Source organism: Artemia franciscana, chromosome 20 (assembly GCF_032884065.1).
Source record: "Artemia franciscana chromosome 20, ASM3288406v1, whole genome shotgun sequence".
Taxonomy (NCBI): domain Eukaryota; kingdom Metazoa; phylum Arthropoda; class Branchiopoda; order Anostraca; family Artemiidae; genus Artemia; species Artemia franciscana.
This window is the reverse complement of record NC_088882.1, coordinates 35,524,862-35,552,013: the sequence shown is the minus strand read 5'-3', so window position 1 is coordinate 35,552,013 and position 27,152 is coordinate 35,524,862. Positions and strand designations below refer to the sequence as shown.

The following is a 27,152-nucleotide window of genomic DNA, read 5'->3' as shown; positions in this document are numbered from 1 at the left end:
GGTTCTATTACGCTTTTAGGGCTATAATGAGAAAAACGCTGAAATGGCTGGTACACATTTCGCGAATGAAGGATGACACACTGTCAACGACCATCTTTTCTGGGCATCCATCTAGGACCAAACGAAAAAGAGAATGGAAGGGAATGGAGTGGGGAGACATTGTAAGAACGGTTTTAAAGGGAAATAGGAATTTCTTGTAAGGATGTTAAAGAGCGGAGCTTTGAATAGAATTGGATGGAGGAAGAGCGTGCACCGTTGTGTCAGCCTCAGGCGGCTTAGTACTGCAATTAGTTGTTGGTAGTAGAAGATTAGTGTACAAATGTTGACCAGCTTTCTCATTTGTTCTGGTAGGACATATCTCACGTTGATGCTGTATGCTTGAATAGTATTGATTAAAGTGAAAAAAAAAATATTGGGACATACAACGTTTCCCAATTCTCTGGATACAAACAGTCTTGAGGATATACGGATACAGTATGTGTAAGGCGGATGCAGAGAATGCAATAACGTAAAATTATTTTTCACCTTTTGTGAATCAATCAATCAATTTAAAGAAACCAAAGCTTTGGACCTCCCACAAAGGCTCTTTGGCCTATGAGAGCGGGAGACTAAATAAAACATTAAGTAATAGCACTAAACTCAAATACAAGGACAAGAAAAAAAAGAAAGAAATAATTAGACGACAACAACAAAAATACCATGCCAATCAAAATAAATGAATTAAACAAATTAAAAATGAAAGATAAATGAAGAAGAGAGAAGGGAGGGGTAACTAACTCTCTAGGTGCAAGAGATTGGCTCTTTTTTTAATTGTCCATAAAATGACATAGCCGAATTTTAGCTGGTAAGGAATTCCATATGGAGGCACAACATAGAATTGGATTAAAATCTGATATTGTTTTGTTTTTATGAATGAAAATATTCATGTCATTTCTGAGAGCGAAAAAAAAAATAATTATCGTTTCTAAAATGATCCATACAAACACAAAGTATAACTTAAACGGCCACTTATGAAACATACTTTTCTCGGCACAATACCCTAAAATAGGTATGCTTTTCCCAGACCACACTGCCTTTCTATGACGCATAAATGAACTTTCAAATGGGGACAAGTCCATTTATTTAGACAGTTAGAACAGACTTCACTGGCTAAATAAATATATTTATCCTCATTTTAACATTGTTTGTAACTACATACTTTTTCTAAGACCTTTCAAGTATCAACCCCCCCCCCTTCCCCTCTTTTTCAATAAAATTTTCCATGAAGTTTTAGATTATATCTATATTATAAGAATTTACAATAAAGGGGAAATCGCACCTCATTCTGGTCCAAATAACCATCTTTGTTTTGGTCTCTATATACATTGAACTGTTCTCTTTCACTTTTAACCCAATCAGGCTCGTCTTCTTCAGAGGTTCCTCGGTACATATCACCTGAAAAAAAAGGACATATAATCTCGTCCTCATATTTAGGAATAATCCTCGTTCTGCTCAAAAAGTTCGAAGCGGGTAGTTTGTAGCATCTACCCTATAGTTTTGCTTGCTGGAGAAACAGATTTTCTATTTTGATCCAAGGCACGGGCGAACAAAGCGTTCACCCACAGAAACACATCTATTGGTCGGTCAATGTTCAGGCCAGGAGGATCCTGGCTGACGAAATCAAATTTTAAATCTATTAGAACTCAGCCTTAGACAAAGAACTACCAATAACATTGACTATACTTTCAGCAGAGGTAGTGGCAGCACTTATAAGGACTTAGAGCAATTAATTTGCGGCACTTACCTTACTCAAACCACAGACAGGGTTCCCAAACCCAAGATAACTATAAAGGGCCAAACGCATCAATCCCGGGGAGGGGGTGCCAGTAGAAAAACAAACTTTCGAGGAGGATAGATCCTTCCCCGTAAACCAATCACCCGACCCCTCCCCCCACCAGAAAAAATCCCCCTGAAAACGTCTGTATACTTACCAATAGCCAATACTATATGTAAACAATGGGAAAAGTTCATACTTGCAACCCTTCCCCCGGGGACTGTGGGGGATTAAGTCGTCCTCAAAGAACAGTTATACCAGACATACATCAAAGTGATTAATACTATAAACGAGAATAATACTGCTGCGGTTAAGGTAGGAAATGATGTTATTAGTTAAGTAGGGTTGTGTTCTATCCCCCTTTATGCGGATCATCTCGATGGAATGTCTTAAGGAGCACAGGAAAGGCAATGGGAAACCACATAATAAAATGGGAAAGAAAAACTTTTCTGGACATAGATTAAGCTGATGATTTAAACATCCTAGAAAAAAGTGTGAACAAAATGAAAATGAATGAACTTTTAGAGGTTTTGCAAATTCAGGGTGCTAGAACAGGTTTGAAAATTAATGCTACGAAGACTAGTCACTAAGGCTTCACTTACCTGGTAAGTAACAGCTTCACTTTACTTTACCTGGTAAGGGGACAGCTTCACTTACCTTGGTAGTATTATCAGTAAAGACGTTGGGAGAAGTGAAGATATTAGGAGGAAGAATAGGAAGATAAGCAAACTAAGTTTAGAATATTGAAAGCTACAGCGTTGACAGTTGTCAAGTACGGTTCTGAAGCGTGGGCATTCCGAAAAACGAAAGAGGATTTGCTAGCTGTTTTCCACAGAAATTGCCTACGGAGGTACCCAGCCGGCTGACTTATTTCAAACGGTAGACTGTACGAAAAATGCACTTCTATCCCGCTTTCTAAGGCTATAAGGAGAAAACGGATGAGATGGCTTAGGCAAGTTTTCCGGATGAAGGATGACAGATTGCCGAAGATTGTCCTTTTCAGCAAACCGTCAATGGCTAAACGGAAAACAGGTAGTCCGAAGTTGTTGTTGGAGAATATCATAAAGAAAGATTTAAAGGAAATGGGAACTTCCTGGGATGGTGTAAAAAGAGAGGCTTTGAATAGATTGGGAAGAAGGGCGAGGGTGCGTAACTGTGTCGACCTCAGGTGGCTTGGAGCTGCGGTGAGTTGTTAGCTTTAATAGGGTGCAGGGTGGCACAATCAGAAGGAGTCTCGTCACTTAGGGATGCGACCAAACAACAATAAGAAAACCCTTTTTCCAATTACCGATATATTCTTCCTGGGATATTTTCCCATCTTTGTCTTTGTCAATATCTTCCATTGTTTCTAGAATGACAATGTCGTGCATGTGAGGAACGTCTTCTGGATGCAAAAAGCTGACAAACTCTTCTTTTGTCAGAGCATCGTCACCATCTCCATCAGCAACGGACCATCTTCGTCTATCCCGTCTTTGCATATCCCTAAAAAAATTGATTAATAATCCATAGATTTAGTTGTCAAATCCACCAACTCTAAAACAAGCAACAAAGGAAAAAGTCAAAAAGATATATGGCGTGTTTTCGGCTACCCCCTGCTAAAACTGGCACCTGCATTTATCAAGTTTTCGAGAAAATTGCAAAAAAGTCATTTTTCCCCTTTTAGGAAAGGGAAAAATATATAAGAGCACATAATATCATAATAACTTCCACCAAAACCGTTTTATTTGTCACCCACTTTCTCCTGGATGCTGATAAGACGTTTTGACATTGTAGATTGTCCACACTACATTTTGGAGGTAAGAACCCAGTGAAATCTGTTTTTATCCCCTGTACACACAATTGCTACTACTAATAATAACTCACCGTAAAACCAGGCCACCTGAGGTCAGCACAGCTACGGACACTTCTCCTCCATCCCAATCTATTCAAAGCATCCCTCTTTATACCCTCCCAGAAAGTTCCCTCTTCCTTTCAATCTTTCTTTACGACGTTCTCACATCCCAACCGTGGACGACTTCCTTTCCGTTTAGTCCAATGGTTGGTTAGAAAGGAGAATCTTTGAAATATATTGTCCATTATCTGCAGAACGTACCCTAGCCATCTCAACTTGCCTTTCATTATAGCCCTAGAAATCGGGATTGAACCACACTTTTGAAGCAATTGTAATTTAAGGTAAAGTATAGCGGGTCTGTATGCCTAATATGTTTTCCAACTTCACACTATCCGAATGATTTATCGACTAAAATCGACTAAAAACACTCTTAGCTTCTCGTTTGATTGATTGTATATTAAACAATAAGCCAAAGAGCATGAGTAATTTACAAGGGGGGAACTGGCGCTAGTGTCGACAAAAAAACATCAACATCATCTAGCGTTTGGTGGCACTTGAATTTTTTCTTCAACTCAATAGTAAAAATAGTTAATTTTAATATGTGTAGTTGGTAAAATTAGTTTAGTAGTAAGAGTCTGAGATCAGTTCCTTATAGAAACGATTACAAAGCTTGAAAAAATGCCAAATGCCACCAAACGCTAGATGGCAATGGTGGTTGTTTTTTTCCGACACCAGCACCAGTTCTCACTCTTATAATTTACCCATATTATTTGCTACAAGATGTAAAAAACCATATGTGGTTCAACCCCAAACACAGTAGAGGTAATATACAGTAGCAAAATGTTTCTCCAAACATGACACACATTTCACAGCGCACAATTTGGGAAGTTTCCCAAATCGTCAGAGCCATTGTACTATTTCGTTTTCCATCGGAAACCTTTGTCATTGGGCGTGCGCGAAGGCAGGGCCGTGAGACATATGAAGTTTGAGATATGTGTCAAAAATCTTCAATGGAGAGTATGGGTCTTTTCGCTAATGTATATTACCTCTACCGTGATCCCCAAGGAAAGAAAGGTTAAATGACAAGGCTTTGTTTTATCGATGAAGGACAAAGGACTAATGTTTGGCCTCTTAGTAAATCCCTGAGTACCGGAGTGGAGTGGGAGGAGGGAAAGTATGAAGGCGGAGGTGGTGGAGTGAAGTAAGAATTTTACTATAGAGTTTAGAAGACGGGATAAACTGCACTATTACCAAAGTAAATGCCTTAAATCTCAAGGTCATAATGAAAAGAAATCTTAGGTACATTACCTATCCCTTCATGGCCAACAAAATTTGTTTATTTATGATGTTCAATTAAAATTTCAGAGAATCTATTCACTAGTATTCACCATTAGGGTACGTTCAACAATTATACATATAAGTGAATAATATATGACAGAATAGATAAATGAAAAAAAGGTAATAGAATAAATTCAATAATAGTTCTCATCGCCATTGAAGCGGTGGCTGTAACCTAGTATTGGACGAACCTCGGCTCATAGTAACCAGAAATAAAAACGCATAAAAAAAACAAACTGGTAAATGAGAAAAAAACTACTATTTCTAGCAGATTCAGGAATGACAGCTGCTATCTAAACGATTCCTAGTGGTAACGCTTTGTTTTGAAAAAAAAAGAATCTAAGCGGATTAAAAAAATAAAAAAAAAATAGCCAAAAACCCCTAGGAACGGCGTCAAATTGAAACAAAAAATACACCATTGGAATAAAATTGGTCGAAAACGCAATATATTCGATAAATGGATAATGTCAAATTTTTGTTTATATTATTTGTATTACTTGGTATTATTTGGTATATTATTTGGCATATTATTTGATATTACTTGGTATAGTATTTTGTATCATTTGGTATACTATTTAGGATTACCTGGTATTATTTGGTATATTATGGTATTATTTGGAACGTCTGGAAATATAATGCTGGAAACAATATCTGGAATAACAACACTTTGGAATGTCTACTATGATCAAAAGTACATGCAAGCAGTTGATGAAAATGAAACAAACCTGTAGGAGTAGCCTTCGTCATCCTTTTCCAGTTCATTAGGGTCCATATCGTCTAAAAAACCATAGACAGTTTTTCTATAGTCAGCCCACATAATTTTATCTTTTGCGTTATGTTGACTCCACTGTCGCTCTACATCTTCTAAAATATATTTCTTCTGTGTATACTGTATCCAGGATTTAAGTTCTGCCTCTGTTACGAAACCGTCATTATCTCTGTCTATTTTGTCAACGATTTTCCTGGAAAAGTAAGATAGTGAAGGAATATGAAAGAGGCTAACTGAATTTATCTACAGCCCTAATTATGGATATGACGGGCGTTTTCAAGAAGCCCCCTCTTTCCCCTCAAGAGTACTAACTTTTTATGAGCTTGGAAAATATTTTGTACTGGTTGAATAAAGCTGTCATGAAGGATTTACAGCCCAAATATGTGTCTGAAAAAGGGCAACTTCTACCCTCCTCATAAAGTATAATGATTTTACCAATAGCTTCTAGCATAGAGCCAAAGTTCAAGCTAATCTTCCAAATGAATATATACCGTCAGGGCCGTTTTTGTACGTGAGGCGTCAGGAACCCCTCTTGAAGATCGCTTCCCAAAGATGAATTCAACAACAAAATACACATGACTTACTTGCACTTTTAAAGCATTAGCCATCATAAAAAATATCTTTATCACCTCCCCTACCAATGGAACAGATAATTTCAAGAAAACTCTCTTGAAGATCTCCGATGAAATCGGATATCCAAAGATCCTGATTATATCGGATATCTCTGAATTTATCAACAAATTGCGCAGTACAAACTTGAATAAAATATAATCGAAGTTGAAAAAAAAAAAATTGCAATAGCGTTTAAAAAGCATATTTGGGAAATCCTTTACCTTAGACCTTAGATCCTCCTGTGCCTCCAGAGGCGCCCAGGGCATCAACGAGAAGCCGCCAGTCATCCCTCATGTGCGCCGCAGCAAGGACATCTTCCCACGCCGGTTGAAGGGAAGCATTTATGTTTCGAACGTCCGTCTGATAGGTGCGCCGCAGTGTATTGCGCAGCCTGCTTCTTCTTCTTCTTCCTTCTGGTTGCCTCTGGAACGTCGCTTTCGGGATCCGGGAATCATCCATACGAAGTACATGCCCCAAGTATTTCAACCGACGTGTCCTAATGACATCTGTTCACTATGGGTTGTCCGGTCATCCGTCTCACCTTCTCATGAGAGATTTTTTGTGACCAATGGATGTTTAGTATTCTCCGGAGACGTGTATTCTCGAAAGCTAGAATTCGCCTTTCTTGCGTGTTATTCAGATACCAGGTTTCGGAAGCATATAACAGGACGGGGATGACGTTGCTATTGAATAGACGAAGCTTGAGTCGGAGGGAGAAATTCTGCGACCTCCATATCGGTTTCAGTCTGTTGAATGTGCCGGAGGCCTGCCCAATGCGGCATGATGTATCTTTTTCAGTTGGTCCCGTATTTAACACTGTGCTCCCAAGATATTTAAATTCTAGAACCTGCTCAATGTCCTGGTTATCGCATCTCAGGTGTAAAGGTGAATCGGTTACTGCCATACTTTTGTTTTATCAGCGTTGATTCTTAGTCCCATAAGTCGGCCTCTGTCACGTACATCTTCTAGAAATTCTTGTAATCTTTGTTTACAGGACTCAATAAGCGTGATATCGTTGGCAAAGTCTAGATCATTAATTTGGTGTTCTACGTTTAATTGTATGCTTCTGGTGCCAGTGTTACGGAGCAGATGGTCAGTGGCTAGCGCAAACAGGAAAGGTGACAAGACACAGCCTTGTTTAACACCAGAAAGGACACGAAAGTATCGTGTCCTTCCTTCTGTTGTTTTAACACAGCATTCAGATTCTTCGTATAGAGCCATTATGAGGGCTATTAACTTCTCAGGGATCCCATAAAAGGTTAGTAGTTTCCATAGAGTCTCCCTATGCAGCGAGTCAAAGGCCTTTTCAAAGTCTATAAATGCCATGTACAATTTGTTTTGCCATTCTCGGCTATCATCAATTAACACCCTTAGTGTGAAGATCAAATCGGTACATGAACGTCCTGGTCTAAAACCATGTTGCTCTTCTCTCAAGTACTTGTCAAGTGGACTCTTGTTCAAAAAAAAAAAAAAAAAAAAAAAAAAAAAAAAAAAAAAAAAAAAAAAAAAAAAAAAACGAAAAAAATTCAACACGGAAATAAAAAATGTATGAACAATTTATAAATTTCCATACTGAACTTATTGGGCTTCAGCATGAAATTTCCACTGCAGCTTTTATAAGTGTACAAGACAATTTTCAAGATCCTGAAAAGTTTTGAAATTTTGAGTGTCTATACACTTTGGATGGAATCAGAAATACCTACTCTCATTTAGGTAGGAGGCAGACAGTAAAATGACCTAGCCCATTCTCAAAATTCAAAATTTTCATCAATTTTTACACTATTTTCCCTAATTTCAAGCTTTTACATATGCTCTAACACAAGGACTAACACTTTCTGCCAACAATGACTTATTATCACCCATCTTTAGTTGAGCCAATTTGCTCTTTTTTTGCAAAGTTAGAGATATTAATTTCAGCCAACCAGAAAAACAATTTTTTGGCCCTCTTCTAGGGGGTTCATACAATCTAAAATTTTATACACTAAGGTTTCCTTTGGCAAGCACACTTGCGGATGTAACTTCGTAGTACTGAGGACGGTATGTAAAACCGTCGAGAAAAGCCCCCCCCCCCTTTTTGGGGTTGAATTTTCAGGTGACCCTTTTCTGGATGTCATCAAAGGTTCGATACAGCCACCCTGTGAAAAATGCGAATTCTTTCTTTAATTCCTGACCTATTTAGATCACTTCTGTGGCCAGTCATCGCTGTTTCTTGTTTTCAACATCTGTTGACTCCTGACCTATCTAGATATGCGGGAATATTCCAAGATACCAATTTTCGTGAAAAAATATGGAACCGTTTTCGAGAAAAATACACACACACACAAACACATATATATATATATATATATATATATATATATATATATATATATATATATATATATATATATACTAATTTATCACTTAATGTAGTGTTAGATAATTTAAAAACGGTTATCAAGAAATCTTTCCTCTTATCTAGTAAAAGGTTATTAAAAATAGACACTTATAATAAAAAAGCTATATGGACAAACTGCTTTAATACTACAGTTGACTTGAGATGTTACAGCTTGGATAGGATTTTTGAGTTACTAGAATTTGTTTTATACAATACTTATATAAGATTTGGTGGTGATTTATACAAGCAAATCGTGGGAATTCCCATGGGGGGGAATGCCAGCCCATTTATAGCTGACTTGTTTTTAAGTCAACTAGAATATGATGGATAAGAATAATCCAAATAATTTAAAACATGTTTTGTCAAATAATAAAAGATATTTAGATGATATTTTGGTCTTAAATTGTAAGGATTTCATTGATATTTCTAAAAATATATATCCATCAGAGCTTACTCTTGAACCTAGTCATGGCGCTGGTCTTGAAGATCATTTCTTAGATTTAAATATTAATATTTCTGATAATAATAAATTAAGTTTTAAAATGTATAATAAAACGGATGATTTTTGATTTTGAAGTGATTAGTTTCCCATTCCCTGAAAATAATATACACTCAAATATCACATATTCGGCGTTTTTCTCACAGTTACTTCGTTATGCAAGGATTTGTAGTAATTATATTGATTTTAAAAATAGATGTAAAATCTTAAGCCAAAAATTGATATTATGAGGTTTTTCTGCAAATAAATTAACTTGGTAATTTAAAAAATTTAGTTTACATTATAATGAACTTTTAAATAAATACCAAAAGAATTATCTTGAAATACTTAAAGAAATTTTCGGCTTTTTTTAAAATAGCCACATGGTAACGTTGAATTCTATAATTGTTTAGTTCATTCAGGTTTTTTGCAAAGAGTTCATATTTGTGATCTGGTATATTTTATCACATTTAGTTTACCTATTGCTGCTAAAAAGAGGAATATATTAACAGGATAAGCTTGATTTGGTGTTTCTTGGTTGTTCTACATTTGCTGTTTTTTTTTTCATAGGCATGTATTTTGGGGGTGATACCTGACACGGGGATGCCATGGATATTCTGTGGTAGGCACAACACTTGACTGGGTAGAGAATTTAAAGTGCCGAAACCCTATAGGCAAGTGTATTCTCCTGATGAGCCCTTGTGTTGAGTTGTTGCCTCTGAATTATTTGTCTTTGCTGTTTTTATTGTTTGGTAAATGACGGCTTATACTTATTCTTTATGTTTGATTGCGTATGGCTATGCTGTTTGACCTATGTGATTGTATGGATGAGTAGGGTTATGGCCTCGTTCAAGTGCTGGTCTATATTAATCACTAATTTAGGAAAACAGTCTTCCTTTTCTCCTTCTGTCTCTTTTTTTTTCTCAATGTGTTTGTGCTGTTGCATTGGTTGTTTCTCTCTTCGTATATATATATATATATATATATATATATATATATATATATATATATATATATATATATATATATATATATATATATATATATATATATATATATACAATTATTGCTCGTTGATAAAGATAGTACATATTTTAATAATATAACATAAAATAATTTATACAATATACAAAAGCCACTGGAACCTACTGAAAATGTAGCAGTTTTCCTTTCGAACCGTGTGATTCCTTGTATGTTTTACAAGTGTTTTGTGTTGTGTTTTGAATCATAACTTTGTCTTAAGAGCTAATCTACTGCTTAGTTATCCCGCCGATGACAGAAAGCATTTACCCACAACCAATTTTTAACCGAATTCCCTGTTACTTCTGACACGAATACTCTGATATGAATAGATGCAGACGGCCAAATATTTAGCGGACAGGCGAACTCGTTTCTGGGAGAGATATTGACTGATCCGGTCTTCATACTGATGTGGTCTTCAGACTAATCTTGGAATAGCAGAAAGAAATTTCCCTTTTTGCATTACTTTTATACGATCCTGATTATGAATCAAAGATATCTTTTTTAAAGAATCAAAGATAGCTTTTAAAGTAGATCGATGTTTCATAATGATCTGCCAACGCCATCTATGAATAAGAAAAACAGGTAGCATAACTGTAGATCGTATTACCTAGAACACGTGTGAAAATTGCTTCAAGTTAACTTAATATGTTGAAATCAAATCACAGGAAAGCTCCAACAGGGCTGCTATGACAATAAGGTCGTAGCTAGTGAGGGGGTAGGGATTTTGCCCTATCCCCGAAATTTTTGTTGGACTCGTATAAACGTAACATTTTCACGTAAACAAATGTTTTATGCGGTTTTATTGTACGTTATTTTTGTAAACCCCTTCAAGACAGGCCCTCCCCCTCAAACGACCTGAAGCTAATACATCTGCGCACATTCACCCTCACAACCACCTTATTCAGAGTTCCATTTTTCACACTCCCCTTGAAATTTCCCCTTCTTTTGATTTTTCTCACATTCCCGAAATTCTAGGACGTTTATTCAAGGAGACACTTTTAGGGAAATTCCTTAAAATAAATTTTAAAAAAGATTAAGTCTTACCCAAGTCTATTTTTGCTTTCCTCAGGTGAAAGATGGTCAAACTCTTTCGCTTCATCGCCGAGGAAGGCCTCATGGTCATAATCTTCATTATGCTCTCCTTGATCAAAATGGGCCTCATGACTTAAATTCTACAAAAAAAACTCAAATTCAAAACAGTGCCTGCTTTAGCCACTTATTCAAGACAAGATCTTATTATAGTATATAATATTAAGGCCACGTGGTAACAATTTTCATTATGCTCTCTGCAATCAAAATGGACGTCGTGACTTAAATTCTATAAAAAAGTGACTTAAAACTCAAAACAGTACCCTGCTTTTAGCCCCATCTGTTTAGACGAAATTTTTGAACCAAAACATTTTAATCTAAATTCCCTATATAGATACAGAATATAATAATACCGAAGTTCGTCATTTAATATTGAGAACCTTTGTACAGGAGAATACTCACCTGAACCTCACCGCACCTGAGCTTTCGGGAAGATTCACAGTTAGGAAAAAGTTTGGAAGAATAGGATGAAAAGTATGAAAACCAAGAATAGAATATTAGAAGCAACAGTGAGGAGGACAGTTGTCAAATATGGCTCTGAAGCATGGGCACAAAAGTGGATGAAGATTTGCTACATGTTTTACAGAGAAATTCCCTAAGAATTGCTCTAGGTACCCAGCTGACTGACCGTATTTCAAACAGTAGAGTGTACAAAAAATGTGGCTCAATCCCGCTTTCTAGGACTATAATGAAAGAAAGGTTGAGACGGCTAGAGCACGTTATGCGGACGAAGGATGATAGATTGCCGAAGATTGTCCTTTTTGGCCAACCGTCTAGGGCTAAACGGAAAACAGGTAGTCCGAAGTTGTGGTCGGAGGATGTCATAAAGAAAAATTTAGATGCAATGGGAAGTTCCTGGGAGTTTGTCCTTGCAACCTCCTTCTTCAAGTAATTGAAATAATCTTCAAAGACACAATTACTGAACCATTCAACTACGCTGAGCAAATTTTATAAAATTATCTTCAAATTTTTTAAAATTATCTTCAAATTTTGAAAAATTATCTACAAATTTTGATTGCATATACTTGGCGAAATGATCACGTGAGGGGATAGCTGCCCTCTTATCACTTTAACTTTTAAAAAGGGCATAAGAACTTCTTATTGTCAATCCATTGAGTCCCCTCCGAGGTTTATACGACCATACTTTCTATAAAAACTTTATATGCTCATACGGCATAACTTACAACCCTTGCCCTAAGGGCTTTGAGGGAATGGAGGAGGTGTCAACATCTCCTAACAACAAAGCAGGTCGTCCTCGTCTTGGGTGGGAGGACATCATAATGAAAAAATTAAAGGAAATGGCAACTTCCTGGGATGGTGTTAAAAGGGAGGTTTTGAATAGATTGGGATGGATAAGCGTGCACAGCTGTGATGACCTCAGGCGGCTTGGTGCTGCGATGAGTTGTTAGTACTAGTAGTAGATGGACGATGTTGATTGTCAAATTGAAGCAATACACTGAGATGAGATAAACGCACAACTCTAAACTTGTTCTTGGCCATGGAAGACTCTAAATAATATGTAAAATTTTAGTAGGTGTAATTTGATACATTTTGCACTAAACATTTCAAAAAAATAATATATATAAATATATAAAAAATAAATATATATATATATATTTACACCACACCATATATCAACATACCAATACATATTGTAAATGATTATATTAATCCTATTAAGATTAATATAATATTATAATTTTCCTCCCTTTTACGCTGAAGACGTCTTGTTTTATACGGGCGAAATATTTGTTTGATTGTTTCTCTTGTTTTTCTTCATGTTGGTCATAGACCCGTTTGTCGTTTCTAGATTTATTTTTTTGTTTTGTAAACAGTACTTTACCTTTTTACCACGACTAAATACATCGAGTTTTAGCTGAAAACGCAAGTTTTTCGTCTCGAAACTTCCTTCTCCTCCTCTTAGCCTGTATTTAAGTATAAGCACATCGGCACATAAAAGGTATCGCGATCGACGCTCAATTTTAATCCATAAAATCTTTTAAATTCCCACTTTCTAAACGAGGGAATCCAATTTGGGTACAAATATAATAACTTTGATATTTCGATACAGCTCTTTGTGGTTTGAATTCAATAAAAAGAATCAAGATTTAAAAAGCGCAAATATTAATTTACATGTAAAATATTACAATTAGAATTTAAATTTTATTAAGCTTAAAATCTAAACATTAATGCATAATTAAAATTAATCGCACAACCATTAAAATTAAAGAGCACGTGTACACATAAGATAGAGAAAGAGGGTTAAATAAAAAGAGGATAGAAAAATAAAAAGAGGATACATGGAAAATAAAGGAAAGAGGGAAAATAAAGGAAAGGAAAAAGGATAGAGAAAGAGGGAAAATAGAAATAGAAGGTTATCGAAATCAAAGGCAGCACAAAATTAGACCCTGAAAGAAACATAACCAGAATTAATTAAGAAAATGGGTATTATTTCTGTAAAATAAAATAGCAATGGATAAATTCAAAAACAAATTATATATAGTTTTCAAATGTGTAACAACACTTTTTTCACAACGCAAAACTGAAACATTATTTTTGAGCTCTTGGCAGGCAGTTATGTCATGGTATCAGTATCAGCATCAGCAACAGTATCAGCAAATCAGTATCAGCAACAAATAATAGGGAACCTATTAATAGGGCTAACAACTAAATAAGAGAATTTACAGCCAGCAGTCTAACAATCCATTTATACAAAATAACCATAAAGTGGGGTATGGCCACTGTGGTACAACTTCAATAATAAATACAAACTGAAAAATTAACAGACCCAAATAAATAAATGAAACTTTTTAAATCAGAAATTAATGAATTCAGAGATAAGCCTCCTGTAGCAATTTAATGAGCATTTTACAAAAAAATTATCGTAAACCTGACACTGAATCAAGTACAATAGCCCATACCCAAAGTACTGGAGACTGTCTATGATTTCCAACTTGTTTCACACAAACCTTTTATTTTCACAAATTTACTTCCCCTTCAAAGCAAAAAAAAATCCCACAGAAATGCCGGATTTTAAGCAAGGATACTTTCACTACCCTTATTCATTAAACTCACGAATGGAACAAGAGCTAAGAGCTCATATGGCACTTGTGACGAGGTCGGAAGAGCCGAGAGCTCATATGGTACGAGGTCGGAAGAGCCAAGAGCTCATTTGGACGAGGTCGGAAGAGCCGAGAGCTCATATGGTACGAGGTCGGAAGAGCCAAGAGCCAAGAGCTCATTTGGCACTTGTGAGAAGGTCAGAACCTAAAGTTAAACTTTATAGCACAAGATCCTTCTAAATATCAAATTTCATTAAGATCTGGTCACCCTTTCGTAAGTTACAAATACCTCAATTTTCAAAATTACCTCCCCCCTCCCAATTCCACCAAAGAGAGCAGATCCGGTCCAGTTATGTCAGTCACGTATCTTAGACAGGTTTCTATTCTTCCCATCCAGTTTCATCCTGATCTCACCGCTTTAAGTATTTTCTAAGATTTCCGGTCCCCCCAACTGCCCCCCCCCCAATTACGTTTGATCCGGTTGAGATTTAAAATAAGATATCAGAGTTACGAGGTCCTTCTAAATATGAAGTTTCATGAAGATCCGATCACTCCTTCGTAAGTTAAAAATACGTTATTTTTCTTATTTTTCAGAATTACCCCCCCCCCCCCCGCAATTGAGCGGATCCGTTCCAATTATGTAAATAACGTATGCAAGACTTTTGCTTATTTTTCCAACCAAGTTTCATCCCAATCCCTCCAATCTAAGCGTTTCCCATCATTTTAGGTCTCCCCACCCCAAACTTCCCCCAATGTCACCAGATCCGGTCAGGATTTAAAATAAGAGCTTTGAGCCACGATAACCTTCTAAAAATCAAATTTCATGGAGATCCAATCACCCGTTCGTAAGTTAAAAATACCTCATTTTTTCTAATTTTTCAGAATTAACCCCCCCCCCCAACTACCCAAAAGAGAGCGGATCCGTTCCGTTTATGTCAATCATCTATCTAGGACTTGTGTTTATTTTTCCCACCATGTTTCATCCCGATCCCTCCACTCTAAGTGTTTTCCAAGTTTTAGGTTCCCCCTCCCAACTCCCCGCCCCAATCACAAGATCTGGTCGGGATTTAAAATAAGAGCTCTAAGACACGATATCCTTCTAAACATCAAATTTCATTGAGATCCGATCACCCGTTCGCAAGTTGAAAATACCTCATTTTTCTAATTTTTAAGACTTACTCCCCCCCCCCCAACTACCCCAAAGAGAACAAATAAGTTCCGATTATGTCAATCATGTATCTAGGACTTGCGCTTATTTTTCCCATCAAGTTTCATCCCGATCCCTCTACTCTAAGTGTTTTCCAAGATTTTAGGTTTCCCCCCTCCAACTCCCCCCAATGTCATCAGACCCAGTCGGGATTTAAAATAAGAGCTCTGAGACACAATATCATTCCAAACATCAAATTTCATTAAGATCCAATCACCCGCTCATAAGTTAAAAATACTTCATTTTTTCTATTTTTCCGAATTAACCGGCCCCTACTCCCCCCCCCCAGATGGTCAAATCGGGAAAACGACTATTTCTAACTTAATCTGGTTCGGTCCCTGATACGCTTGCCAAATTTCATCGTCCTAGCTTACCTGGAAGTGCCCAAAGTAGCAAAACCGGGACTTTAGGTTTTCCCCCTCCGACTCCCCCCAATGTCATCAGATCCGGTCGGGATTTAAAATAAGAGCTCTAAGACACAATATCATTCCAAACATGAAATTTCATTAAGATCCAAATACCCGCTGATAAGTTAAAAATACTTCATTTTTTTTTATTTTTTGCGAATTAACCGGGCCCCCACTCCCCCCCAGATGGTCAAATCGGGAAAACGACTATTTCTAATTTAATCTGGTGCGGTCCCTGATACGCTTGCCAAATTTCATCGTCCTAGCTTACCTGGAAGTGCCTAAAGTAGCAAAACCGGGACAGACAGACCGACAGACAGACCGACAGACCGACAGAATTGGCGACTGCTATATGTCACTTGGTTAATACCAAGTGCCATAAAAAAGGTTTCTATATCTCTGCAGAGGTATAGAGCCTCAACAGGCATAGAACAGGTTCTATACCTGTAGAAGGGCCAGAAATCTCCATCTCTACCTGTAAAGATGGTATAGAACCCAGGAAAGAGATTCCTGACCCTTTTCAACCTTGGCTATTGATCCACCACATATTATGTGCAATTTCAGTTAATACTTCAGTTTAAAACTTAGCAAAGATTAGGAATATTCAAGAAAGACTCAAGTATTTAATATAAAAGATTAGGAATATTTAAAATTATACTTACTCAACTGTTTACTTTATTAACCAAAACTCGAAGCAAAATAAAAAATAAATAAATAAATATCAGGTACCTTCACTTAACTACCTAAGACAGTAGTCTTTCTGAACAGCTCTTTCACAGCTGTGCATGATGAAATTAAGGGGATTCCTATATAAGAATCTACCAAGATTACCCTATCCAAGAAAAGAATCAAGAAAAAAACATAGAAGCGTTTAAATTTATGAAATTATTCGCCAAGCATGCATACGATTTCTGATCAAATCTCAGTGTCCCAACTCTCTTTCTCTTCTCTAACATTTCCCACCTCCCCCTCCTCCATCCCCTAATAACTTCTCTACTCTTTCTTCCTCTTCCAATAATTTTGTAACGTGCACCAATGATCGTATTTGAAAAAAATTGTCATACCTTATTTTCGAATTGTTTTTTTTTTTTAATCTGCTTTGTTCCCCCAAATTTTTCACCCTTCAAAAGGGGGATTGGTCTGGAAATACGAAAAAGACTCACCATTTTATTTAATTACAAAAACATCACAGTTAACTGTAATTCAGTTATTTAAGCATCCTATTTCATTTAAACAATTTCATTTAACATTTCATTCAAACAATTTCATTTACACTGTTTCATTTAAACCTTTCATCCTATTTCATTTAAATAATTATATAAGAAAACCAGTCAGACTTAATACGAAAAACAAACTTTTATTCAATTATAACAGCACAAATATAGGAGACATTAATCCTCCCTCATATGATTGTTCTAAGAACCCTTTCCCCCAAAGGACATAAAAGATATGGCCTGAAAACACACCCATTTGTTGTCTTGACCCCTTTTCCGTAACAGTATTAAGAAAAATGACCAAGCATATTCAAGATCAGTATTAATAAATTAAAATAAAAACCACTTACTTTATTTAAGACTCTGCCCTTGTTATCTACGTCTGTGGCAACTGTGAAAGCCAAGGCTGTAGCTGAATATGTGAGAATGACTAGAGTAAGAAGGAACTTGTTATCCATATTTTTGAAATTTTGAGGGCTGAAAAAAATGTATAAATTAGGAAAGAGGCATTTTCAGAGAAGTAAATGTGAATATGTCATTTAGAGTAGCAGTTATAGTCTAGAAGTTTTACCATCCTGGGTCGTTTAGGCTTAACCCTCCCTCCTTGCCTGAAATATAATTTTGTTTGCCAATACGGTCATATAATCAGGACCAGCTGAAGGGAGGTGTGACTCTCCCCGTACAAAGCAAAAATCCAAATAACATATTCAGATGAATTTTAACTGATACAGCATTGCCATGCAAATCAAAATTTGTCATGTACACAAGACTTTAATGGTTTTTAGTCAATCCACATAATTATTGCTATGGAAATCTGCCAGGTTTTTGTCATTGGAATCTAGGCTGCCTGAACTCGGCTATGGGAATATACTGGAATTTTGCAGAAATGGCTAACTGGAACTTCGGAACTTCTTATATATCTTGTTGGTGGTTCTCAGGCAGCAACTCAGTCTGGACCAGTTCATTTGACAATTTCAGACATGACATCACTTTGAATGTACCACATTTCTGACCTTGGAATCTAGGCTACCTGAAGTTAGCCATGGCAATGTGCTGGAATTTTGCAAAAGTGGACTAGTGGAACTTCTTAAATATCTTGCTGGGGGTTCTCAGACAGCAACTCAGTCTGGACCAGTTCATTTGACAATTTCAAACATGACATCACTTTGAATGTACCATATTTCTGACCTTGGAATCTAGGTTACCACAAGTTAGCTATGGAAATGCGCTGTAGTTTTGCAAAAGAGGCCTAATGGATCTTCTTATATATCTTGTTGGGGGTTCTTAGGCAGCAACTCAGTCTGAACCAGTTCATTTGACAATTTCAAACATGACATCACTTTGAATGTACCATATTTCTGACCTTGGAATCTAGGTTACCAGAAGTTAGCTATGGAAATGCGCTGGAATTTTGCAAAAGTGGTCTAGTGGAACTTCTTAAATATCCTGTTGGGAGTTCTTAGGCAGCAACTCAGTCTGACCCAGTTCATTTGACAGTTTCAAACATGGTATCTATGGAAATCTGCCATATTTCTGACTTTGGAATCTAGGCTGCATGAGCTTGGCTATGGGAATATGCTGGAATTTTGCAAAAATGGTCTACTGGAACTTCTTAAATATCTCGTTGAGGTTCAAAGGCACCAATTCAGTCTGGACCAGTTTGTCTGAAAATTTCAAACATGGCATCTATGGGTATCTATCAAATTTCTTACCTTGGAAATCCTTCAAGTTAATAGAACCAACTCAAACATTGTGGGATTCAACCTACTATAGCAGGAATTCTCACCCCTCTTGTCAATTTTTTTTTATTCATTTTTTTGCTAAATTTGAATTAAGGTTTTTTTGGTGGGGTAGGGAGGAAGCTAATTTATTTTTTTCTTCTTTGTTTTCTTTTAATATATGATGAGACAGAAAATGTTTTGTTTTTATTTGATTGTGTAGTTGGCTGAGAGTTAAGGCATTGCAGCCATCTTCCATCATATGCATTGTGTAATCCATGGGCAGTTGCTGCGTCTAATGTTTATTAGTTTTTAAATAAAATAGTCAATAGTCTCACTAACTGCACTTCCTGGCGGAAGGGTCCCCAAAAGAATATCAGCACCGCAAGTAGGGACTATGAAATCCAGTACTATATTTTTTTATGTTATACCCTTGTGTTTCACCTGTCACCATCTTAGGGATTACATATAGTTTTGGTTGTTCGTTTACTATTCATGTCTAAGAGCTGTGGAAGCAGGAAACACGGCTTTGGAGAAACGTACAGCAATGCATTTCTTATATTTCCTGATTTACCATCTGAAAACAGCATAGCTTACATAGTATGACACCCAGTAGTGGGATAGTTAATCACCATTTCACCAGCTAAATGGTTGTAATATGGATTGTTTCACCATTGGATGTGTCTCAATATCCTTAATAGGTGGGTAGCTAGCTTGTTGGCTGCCTTGTCAGACAGCCAACTTCTTATGTTCCACTTCCACTGAATTTTTCAAAAACAAATCCAGATCATTCTGTTGTTCAAAACCTGGTAGACACGTGACTTACCACACTGCAAAGCTTTGATGCATTCTGGAATAATTTTCTCTAGATCTTTTTTGTTTATTTCTGTTGGTACAGCTTTTAATCAATTACAACAGGTGATTTAAAGAGGCTAAGAGGCCAGGTTGGGACTTTTTCATCTTGTCAGCAAATGTTGCAATGATTATATATAGAATTGTTAGAATTTGACTTGGTGAGCATTTCACGAATTCCAGATCTTACGTTCTTCTTTTGATGCTGTAGAGAACCACTTACAAATATCAAGGACGTTTTTTATCGTCTTTTTGGAATCTAGTTAAATGTGTTCCAATTTCTAGCATCTGATGCAAAACCTCCTTTGCCTTGAGAATCGTATTATGTCTGAAAAAGCGATTCGACTTAGCAATTTTTGACTCTTACTTGATACCATTCATCATCGATTGAGAAATGAAGTTCAAAATTGGATTAAAAATAATTTTAGAGTCGTCTATTATGTCATAACTGCACATACAGTGGCAACAATCAATAGACAAAATCCAGTCCAAACCAGTGCCTAAGTCCATTGCCAGTATCTCCTAACTGCACATCCAGTGGCAATAATTAATGGACAAAAATCTAGTCCAAACCAGTGTTCAAGTCCATTAACAGTATCTCCTAACTGCTATTATCTCCAAACTGCACATACGGTGGCGACAATCCATAGACAAAAATTCAGCCCAAACCAGTGCCTAAGTCCATCGCCAGTAGCAGTACAGTCAATAGCCACAAGCGGGTGATTACCACAACAGATTTCAGTTTGCAGTATAATCTGATTATAAAATGAAAAAACTAGATTTCAATTTTTAATCCTGTTAAAGTTAACTCAAGTCAAGAACACACTGGCAAAAAAAAGGTAAAAAAAAATCCAATTCAAGCTAGATGTTAACTCATTGAACTCTGAATCAATACTGAGTACCTTACTGAGCAGGGTTGCCACCCGGTGAAAAAATAACTGTTGGTCTGTTCTGTGGTCAAGCTAGTTTTGTCTTTTGTCCAGAGCTTTATCTGGTCTCACTAGGGAGGAGGACTGAGATACATTTGCCATAGTAGCAATACACTGTCAAGGTTGTACACATCAGACGTGGACATTGAACAACAAGCATAAGTTTTTGTCCACACACTTTTCAAAAACTTACCAACATCCAACAACAAGATGGAAGAAATCAGGCAAGCAGCCTTGAATGAATTCAGAAAATTGAGTCATACTATACTAGATGGATGGCCCCTTTCTTGAAAACAATGTGACTCCAACTGCTTGACTTTCTGGAACCACATAAACAAACTAGTTACCAACCAAGGCATAATTCGGAAAGGGACTAGAGTTATAATTCCCCCATCCATGCAGCCTGACATGCTGCACAAACTGCATGCATTGCATCTTGCTTTGGCCAAAACCAAGCAGCATGCTAAGACTACCATTTTCTGGCCTGGTATCACAAAAGACATTACTTTCCTCATATCCAGGTGTGATACTTGCAGCACATATAATGACAATCAGCAAGAAGATCTGCTTTTATGCTCTGAAATTCCAAAGTTGCCTTTGGAGCATATGGCCATTGACATCTTTGATTGGCAGAATCACAACTATCTCTTCGCAGTTGACTACTATTGTTGATTGTTTAAGCTCAATAAACTAAAATCATTAACCTTCGTCAGCCATCATTACAAAATTGAAAAGTCAGTTCAGTCACCATGGGATACAAAAAAGAAACATCTGATAATGCCCCTAATTTTATGTCATCAGAATTCAGCGGTTTTACCAAACCATGGGACATCAGTTGTGACGTCCCAAAAAACAAGCAGCCCAAAATACCCTCAAGGTCATGGACTTACTGAAAAAGCAGTCCAAACTTCAAAAAACTCATGTCAAAAGCACTAGAAAACAACTCAGATTCATACTTAGCCATTCTTGAATACCAAAATACATCAATTGATGATGGACAGCATTCACCTGCAGAATTACTGATGATTTGTCACCTTAGTTAAATTTCATCACAGCTTGAACCAAAAACTGTCCTTTATTTGTTGTTTAAAGTCAACAAAAAAAAACTTTCAAAAACCATACCATGACAGAACAGCTAAATCAATGACTACCCTAAAGACATTGCAACCAGTGTGCGTTAAACTTAGTGACAATAAGGGGTGGGAAAAAGCATTGATACCAAAGCCTTTGAAAATACCCCTTGCTCATACCTGGTGAAAATTCAAAATCGCTCAACATACCAAAGGAACTGAGGATACATCAGGCCCCAAACAAGCCTCAATGATGACTCTCATTTACCCCATAATAACTGCAACAGACGACTCTTGCCATTTCTCACCAAGGCCCACCTCCAATAGTCCATCAGTCACAGCTGAAGGAAACTATCTGTAACACCCCCTTCATCACAAATACCTTTGGTGCTCCCATCTACAGAGCATGCATTCACATCTCCCATTACCAAACATCCACAAAGCCCCTCTACATGGATGCAAAGAGCCACCAGATACAGCACCCACTCTGGCCAAATGGTTAAGCCTGTTGTCCCCTCAGATCTATGAGGCTAAAGCTAGCAAAAGAGAGGAGATGCAGAATTTAATGCTTGATTAATAGCCATTGTTATTCAGTACTTATGTTATACCTCATTGCAGGTGCTTGGGTTTTAAATAAACCTTGAATTTGTATGAAAGTCTATAGTGACAGCAAGTTATTATAAATAGATTTCAACATCATTTTGAATTTTACAACACTACATGTATTCTATGTTAGGTCAGTGACTCTATATTTGAACTGAAGAAATCCAGTTTTGCATGAGTAATTAAAACAGAATTGTGAATGAAAATATTATTTGAAGTGATTTGAAAATGTAGACAACAATGGCAAGTGAAATGATAATCTGCTTAAGAGAAAGGCTGCATACTCTAAAGTAATGATTTCATTCTTGTCTTGCTTATATTCTAGGGCTACATCTGGGACAATCAAGCACAATTGGCTGGATGGACAGAAAAATTACAACGATATTTGGAAAGAGAATAAATTAAGGAATCTAAAGGCATTTATTAGCATGTTTTCTTCTTAGGGCTGGCAATCTACAATGTTACTTCATTTTTCAGCTAGCAAATTAATTGAGAAAACTAATAATTTATAAATTTCTGCTTTATAGGACCCTTAGGAACACACCCCCACTCTTGAAATTCCAATATATATATATATATATATATATGGACCAGCCCTCATTTTTGGGTCATTTCTTTGTTGTTGTTTTTTTCTCTTGATACAAGGTCGCCTCTTGTCATTCCACCTTTTTAACCTATTCCTCAACACAGTGCCATCATTTGCTAGAACTATAAATGATGCACATATTATAGGGAAGCTTATGAGCTCATAAAAATCTTATGAAAATCAAGTCCAAATCAACAGCCAAGAAAATCAACATGAAAAGCTTATGAAAATCAACAGCCAAGAGCATCTACTCTAAGCTGACACTAAGAACAGGTGTCTGCAACCAATGCTTTTGAGATTGTAATTATTACAGCAAACACCAAGGTTATACAGGTGTCTAAAGACCCTGCTACAACAACTGTGTAGTTGATAATAAAAGGGAAGTTAGTAGAAAATATTGACTCATTTGTGTTTTAGGGAGTCTCCTAATTCCTGATTCCTCAAAAGCAATCATGCAAAGACTTGGCCTGGCTAGTGCCTGCTTCAAGAACCTCTTGCCAATTTGGAAAAGCAAGGCTCTGTCAACTTCTCTTGAGGCATGAATCTTGAGCTCCATAAATCCCCTTTGCCTTATACTCAAGGAAGTCTTGGTCAATAAAGGCTGATGACTTTGACTTGACTTAGGTCATCTGCTGGAAGCTGCTTGGTGTAGAGACTGATATCTGCCTCCTCTATCTACTTTGGTCCAGCATGAGCATTTGTGCTTTTGTTGGTTTGATGTGTTCACTGCCAGGAACTAGGACAGGCTATTAGATCATTGTTCATTTGGTTGGCTGCCAACTGGCTTTTGTAGGATCAATGTCAAGGATTATCTATGCAGGTAAGTGCAGGGGCATCCAAAGTAGGTGTCCAAACCATCATAAGGTACACTCAGCTGCTTGGATAGAAAACCCAGAGTGCTTGGTGGATAAAGGCTGATGAGAAGCACAAAATCTCTACATTTGAAAATAAATGTCTCGGATCCATTGCAGGGATTATCTACATTGGCCAATTCTCAAAAAAAGACCCTAAAAAATCTATAATGTTGCCCCCATACCATTGTGGACTGGATCAAAAGCCAACAACTCTACTGGCTTGGCCAGGCACACACCCATGAAGAGGGAGGGGGAGGGTTGCAGCCCTCCAAGAAAAAAACTGTATTCTGTTTTGAAATACTATTTAATCTGCTTGGTTTCATCATTCATTCCTTAAATCTCTACTCAAATCTTTGCAATCAAAGAGCTAAAATAAACTTGATATAAAGCCAAAAATACTATTCTTCCTAAGGAGTTTTTGAAGATTTCTGTTGGTTGGTCCAGGAGCCCCTGGTCAGCTCCCCTCTGCAATTATTTTCTGTCTGCACCACTAGGCCTGGCCATATTCAGCAAATGTCTGCCAACCAGCTACCAACATTCTCATGCTCCAAATAAAGACCTTATAACCAACAGCTCCCTGGCCCATAGCCTTTCCCAGCTGCTACATCTACCACTGGACAGGTTGAAATACCAGTACCTTATTCATCTTCTGCTTAGAAATCCTGTCCAGCCCAATTGTTTAGACTCAAAGAATTTAGTTTTGACCAAGTGCAATATTTGATAAAATTAGTCTAGGCCTATTATTTGAAATGACTTAAAAATGTAGATAACAATGAAAAAAATCTGATTCATAGAAATAGCCTCTTTTGTATAGGCTACACAAAGTATGAACTTTATTGGGTACTTGTGTGTCAATCAAGTTTACACTGTATAAACTTAAGAGCAAATCAGTTTCCTTCAGTTTAGTGAGAGACAAGACATAAGACAAAACAAGTGAAAGAATAAATGGGAATTATGTAATTTGGGCAATTATATATTTGCATATTAGGGGGTGGAGGTAAGGTAGCCTTTTTTAACAAATTGAAGTTAGAAAACAATTCTTACTTCATAATATGCAGAATAATTGTAGCTAGGCTAATACATTTTGCATACAAAACACTATACTTTATTTTCCCCTATCTAATATGCAAAGGGGTGAGTCTAAAGACTAAAGTATGTCCCAGGACTCCCAGGAAGGTATTTTGAAGTACCCACCTCCATTCCTTCTCCCTCTAGAGGGCCCTGACCTTTGATGACCTTTAAAAATATGTGTGTTATAAAAGTGAAACCTTGCAAAATAGATCTTCTGCTTGAATGAAGTACAACAAAATTGTTTTCAGCTTCACAACTTTGCTCAATCCCAATTTATGAGGTTTTAAATATATGCAAATACATTTCCTAAATTTTGAAAAAAAAAAAACATTGATATGGCTCAGATTTCTACTCAAGTAACAGGAATTGTATTTTCAGAACTAAAAGCAGAGAAAAGGCAACTGGTAACTGAAAATTGAGGTAAAATGTTAATTGTCAAAATTTCAATAGGTATAGACCTGTCATGTAGGCAAATTTCAGGGCCCTCTAGAGGGGAAGGAGTGGAGGTGGGTACTTCAAAATACCTTCCCAGGACATACTTTAGCCTTTACATCTATCCCTGAAAGTTTCATTTTCCAAACCTAACCCCTTTTCAAGATAGACAAAAGTAAATCAACTAGAACTTTACCCAAATATACAGCCTAAATTTGATTATAAAGTTATAGGCTATATTTTCATCATATTTTGTGATTCTTCATTAAGAATGAGAATCAAAGAAATATATTCTAATTAAATGAAGCCCTGATAATAAACATGTAGCCTTCATTGTTTTATTTCAGTTTTAGGCCTAATTTTAATGTAGGCTATCCCATTACAATAGCCTATGAGATAATCAGAGGAGAAGAGCTGCATTGTCAAAAACATGACCATCATAAATAAAAAATATAGTAATATTTCTTTGTTAAGATGTTTTCTCTAGATGCTACTCTGTATTGCTACCTACCTAATAGACTAAGGAATCTAATGATAGGCTACTAGCCTACTTTTATTAACAATGTTCCTTTAGAGGTGGTTAATCACTAAGTATTTACCAATATTTGACAGACAAAAGTAAACACGCATATATCATGGAACATTTTACATGGAAAATGGACAACATAGGCTAATTGAAGTGTAAATAGGCTAGGCGTAATTGGGTTACCTAGGAAATATCAGTTTAGTAAGCTAGGTCCTGCATAAAAAGTAGAACTAGGCTAAAAGAAAAACTGTACCTAAGATCAAAAAGAGACCAAGATTATGTGCAAATATCCGCCAACTTCACTGATTTATATTTGCATGACTTTTGCAAGTTCCAACTCAGCAGGGAGAAAAATTGGTCCAATAGCATGTGTATGTTGGGAAATTCCGCCAATCAGAAATTAGGGCGTTGCTTTTGAATAGCGAAAACGTGACTAGCCTATACATAAATAAACTGAATAATCTGGAAGGTTCTAATTAAATTCCCAGGTGCCTGTGGGCTGTACATTCATTAAGAATATTTTGATAGCAAATGTACCCATAATATTTTTTTTTAATAAACATGAACTCTTACGTGAATTAAATAGAAAAACAAATTTTTTAACTGAAAGTAAGGAGCGACATTAAAACTTAAAACGAACAGAAATTACTCCGTATATGAAAGGGGCTTTTCCCTCCTCAACGTACCGCTCTTTACGCTAAAGTTGGACTCTTTTTCTCAGCTCTAATTTTTAAAACAGTAAAAAAAAATTACCACGAACTGTTTGATATATAATAGTGCACAATAACATTTTTGTATTTCGACATCAAATTAGCCATTTGAGCTACGATTGTTGTGTGAATAAACCTTTCTCTAGCTCTCTATCTCTTTTTGACTGCACAGCTTAACATTTTTGCGAAAAGAAACATGAGAAATGCTTAGCAGTGAAAGTAGCAGAATCATTCTCCAAATAATTTCTTTGGATGAATGGAGAGGATCAAACACCCTTTTAAGGGCATGAGAAATAAGAAGCCCAAAGCTCAGCAAAACTGTTTGAAATTTAACCATTTTCCCCAGGTTTGGGTTATATATCCTCTGCTTGGACTCTCCTACCAAATTAATTGGTTACTCATTTTGACGACGCTTTGCCAGTTTCGGGCCCAAAATGCTTTATTTGCAGCATAAAGTAGCAGAAAATACGTTTCACATTATAATTGCCTTTTTTTAAAAGAGTCAATGGAAGTATTTTTGGTCTTATTAAGGTATGATGCTATTCAATGCTAAACCTTACTTTGCATAATTAGTAAGTCGT

General features: G+C 36.6%; 1 protein-coding gene across 2 annotated transcripts in view; it reads right to left on the bottom strand.

Moving 5' to 3' along the window:
- LOC136040185 (calumenin-A-like) overlaps window positions 1-26,251 on the bottom strand; it is a 31,998-nt gene extending 5,747 nt beyond the window's left edge. The window contains exons 1-6 of one of the 2 annotated variants that reach the window (XM_065724333.1): window positions 26,115-26,251; window positions 17,571-17,697; window positions 11,286-11,413; window positions 5,708-5,944; window positions 3,102-3,295; window positions 1,319-1,434 (exon numbers count right to left, since the gene is read on the bottom strand). In XM_065724333.1, coding sequence (XP_065580405.1) covers window positions 1,319-1,434; window positions 3,102-3,295; window positions 5,708-5,944; window positions 11,286-11,413; window positions 17,571-17,678 — 783 coding nt within the window. In that variant the 5' untranslated portion in view covers window positions 17,679-17,697; window positions 26,115-26,251. Of the gene's footprint in view, window positions 1-1,318; window positions 1,435-3,101; window positions 3,296-5,707; window positions 5,945-11,285; window positions 11,414-17,570; window positions 17,698-26,044 lie in introns of both variants that reach the window. The other variant, XM_065724334.1, reaches the window with a different exon arrangement.
- Window positions 26,252-27,152: the final 901 nt, after the last annotated feature.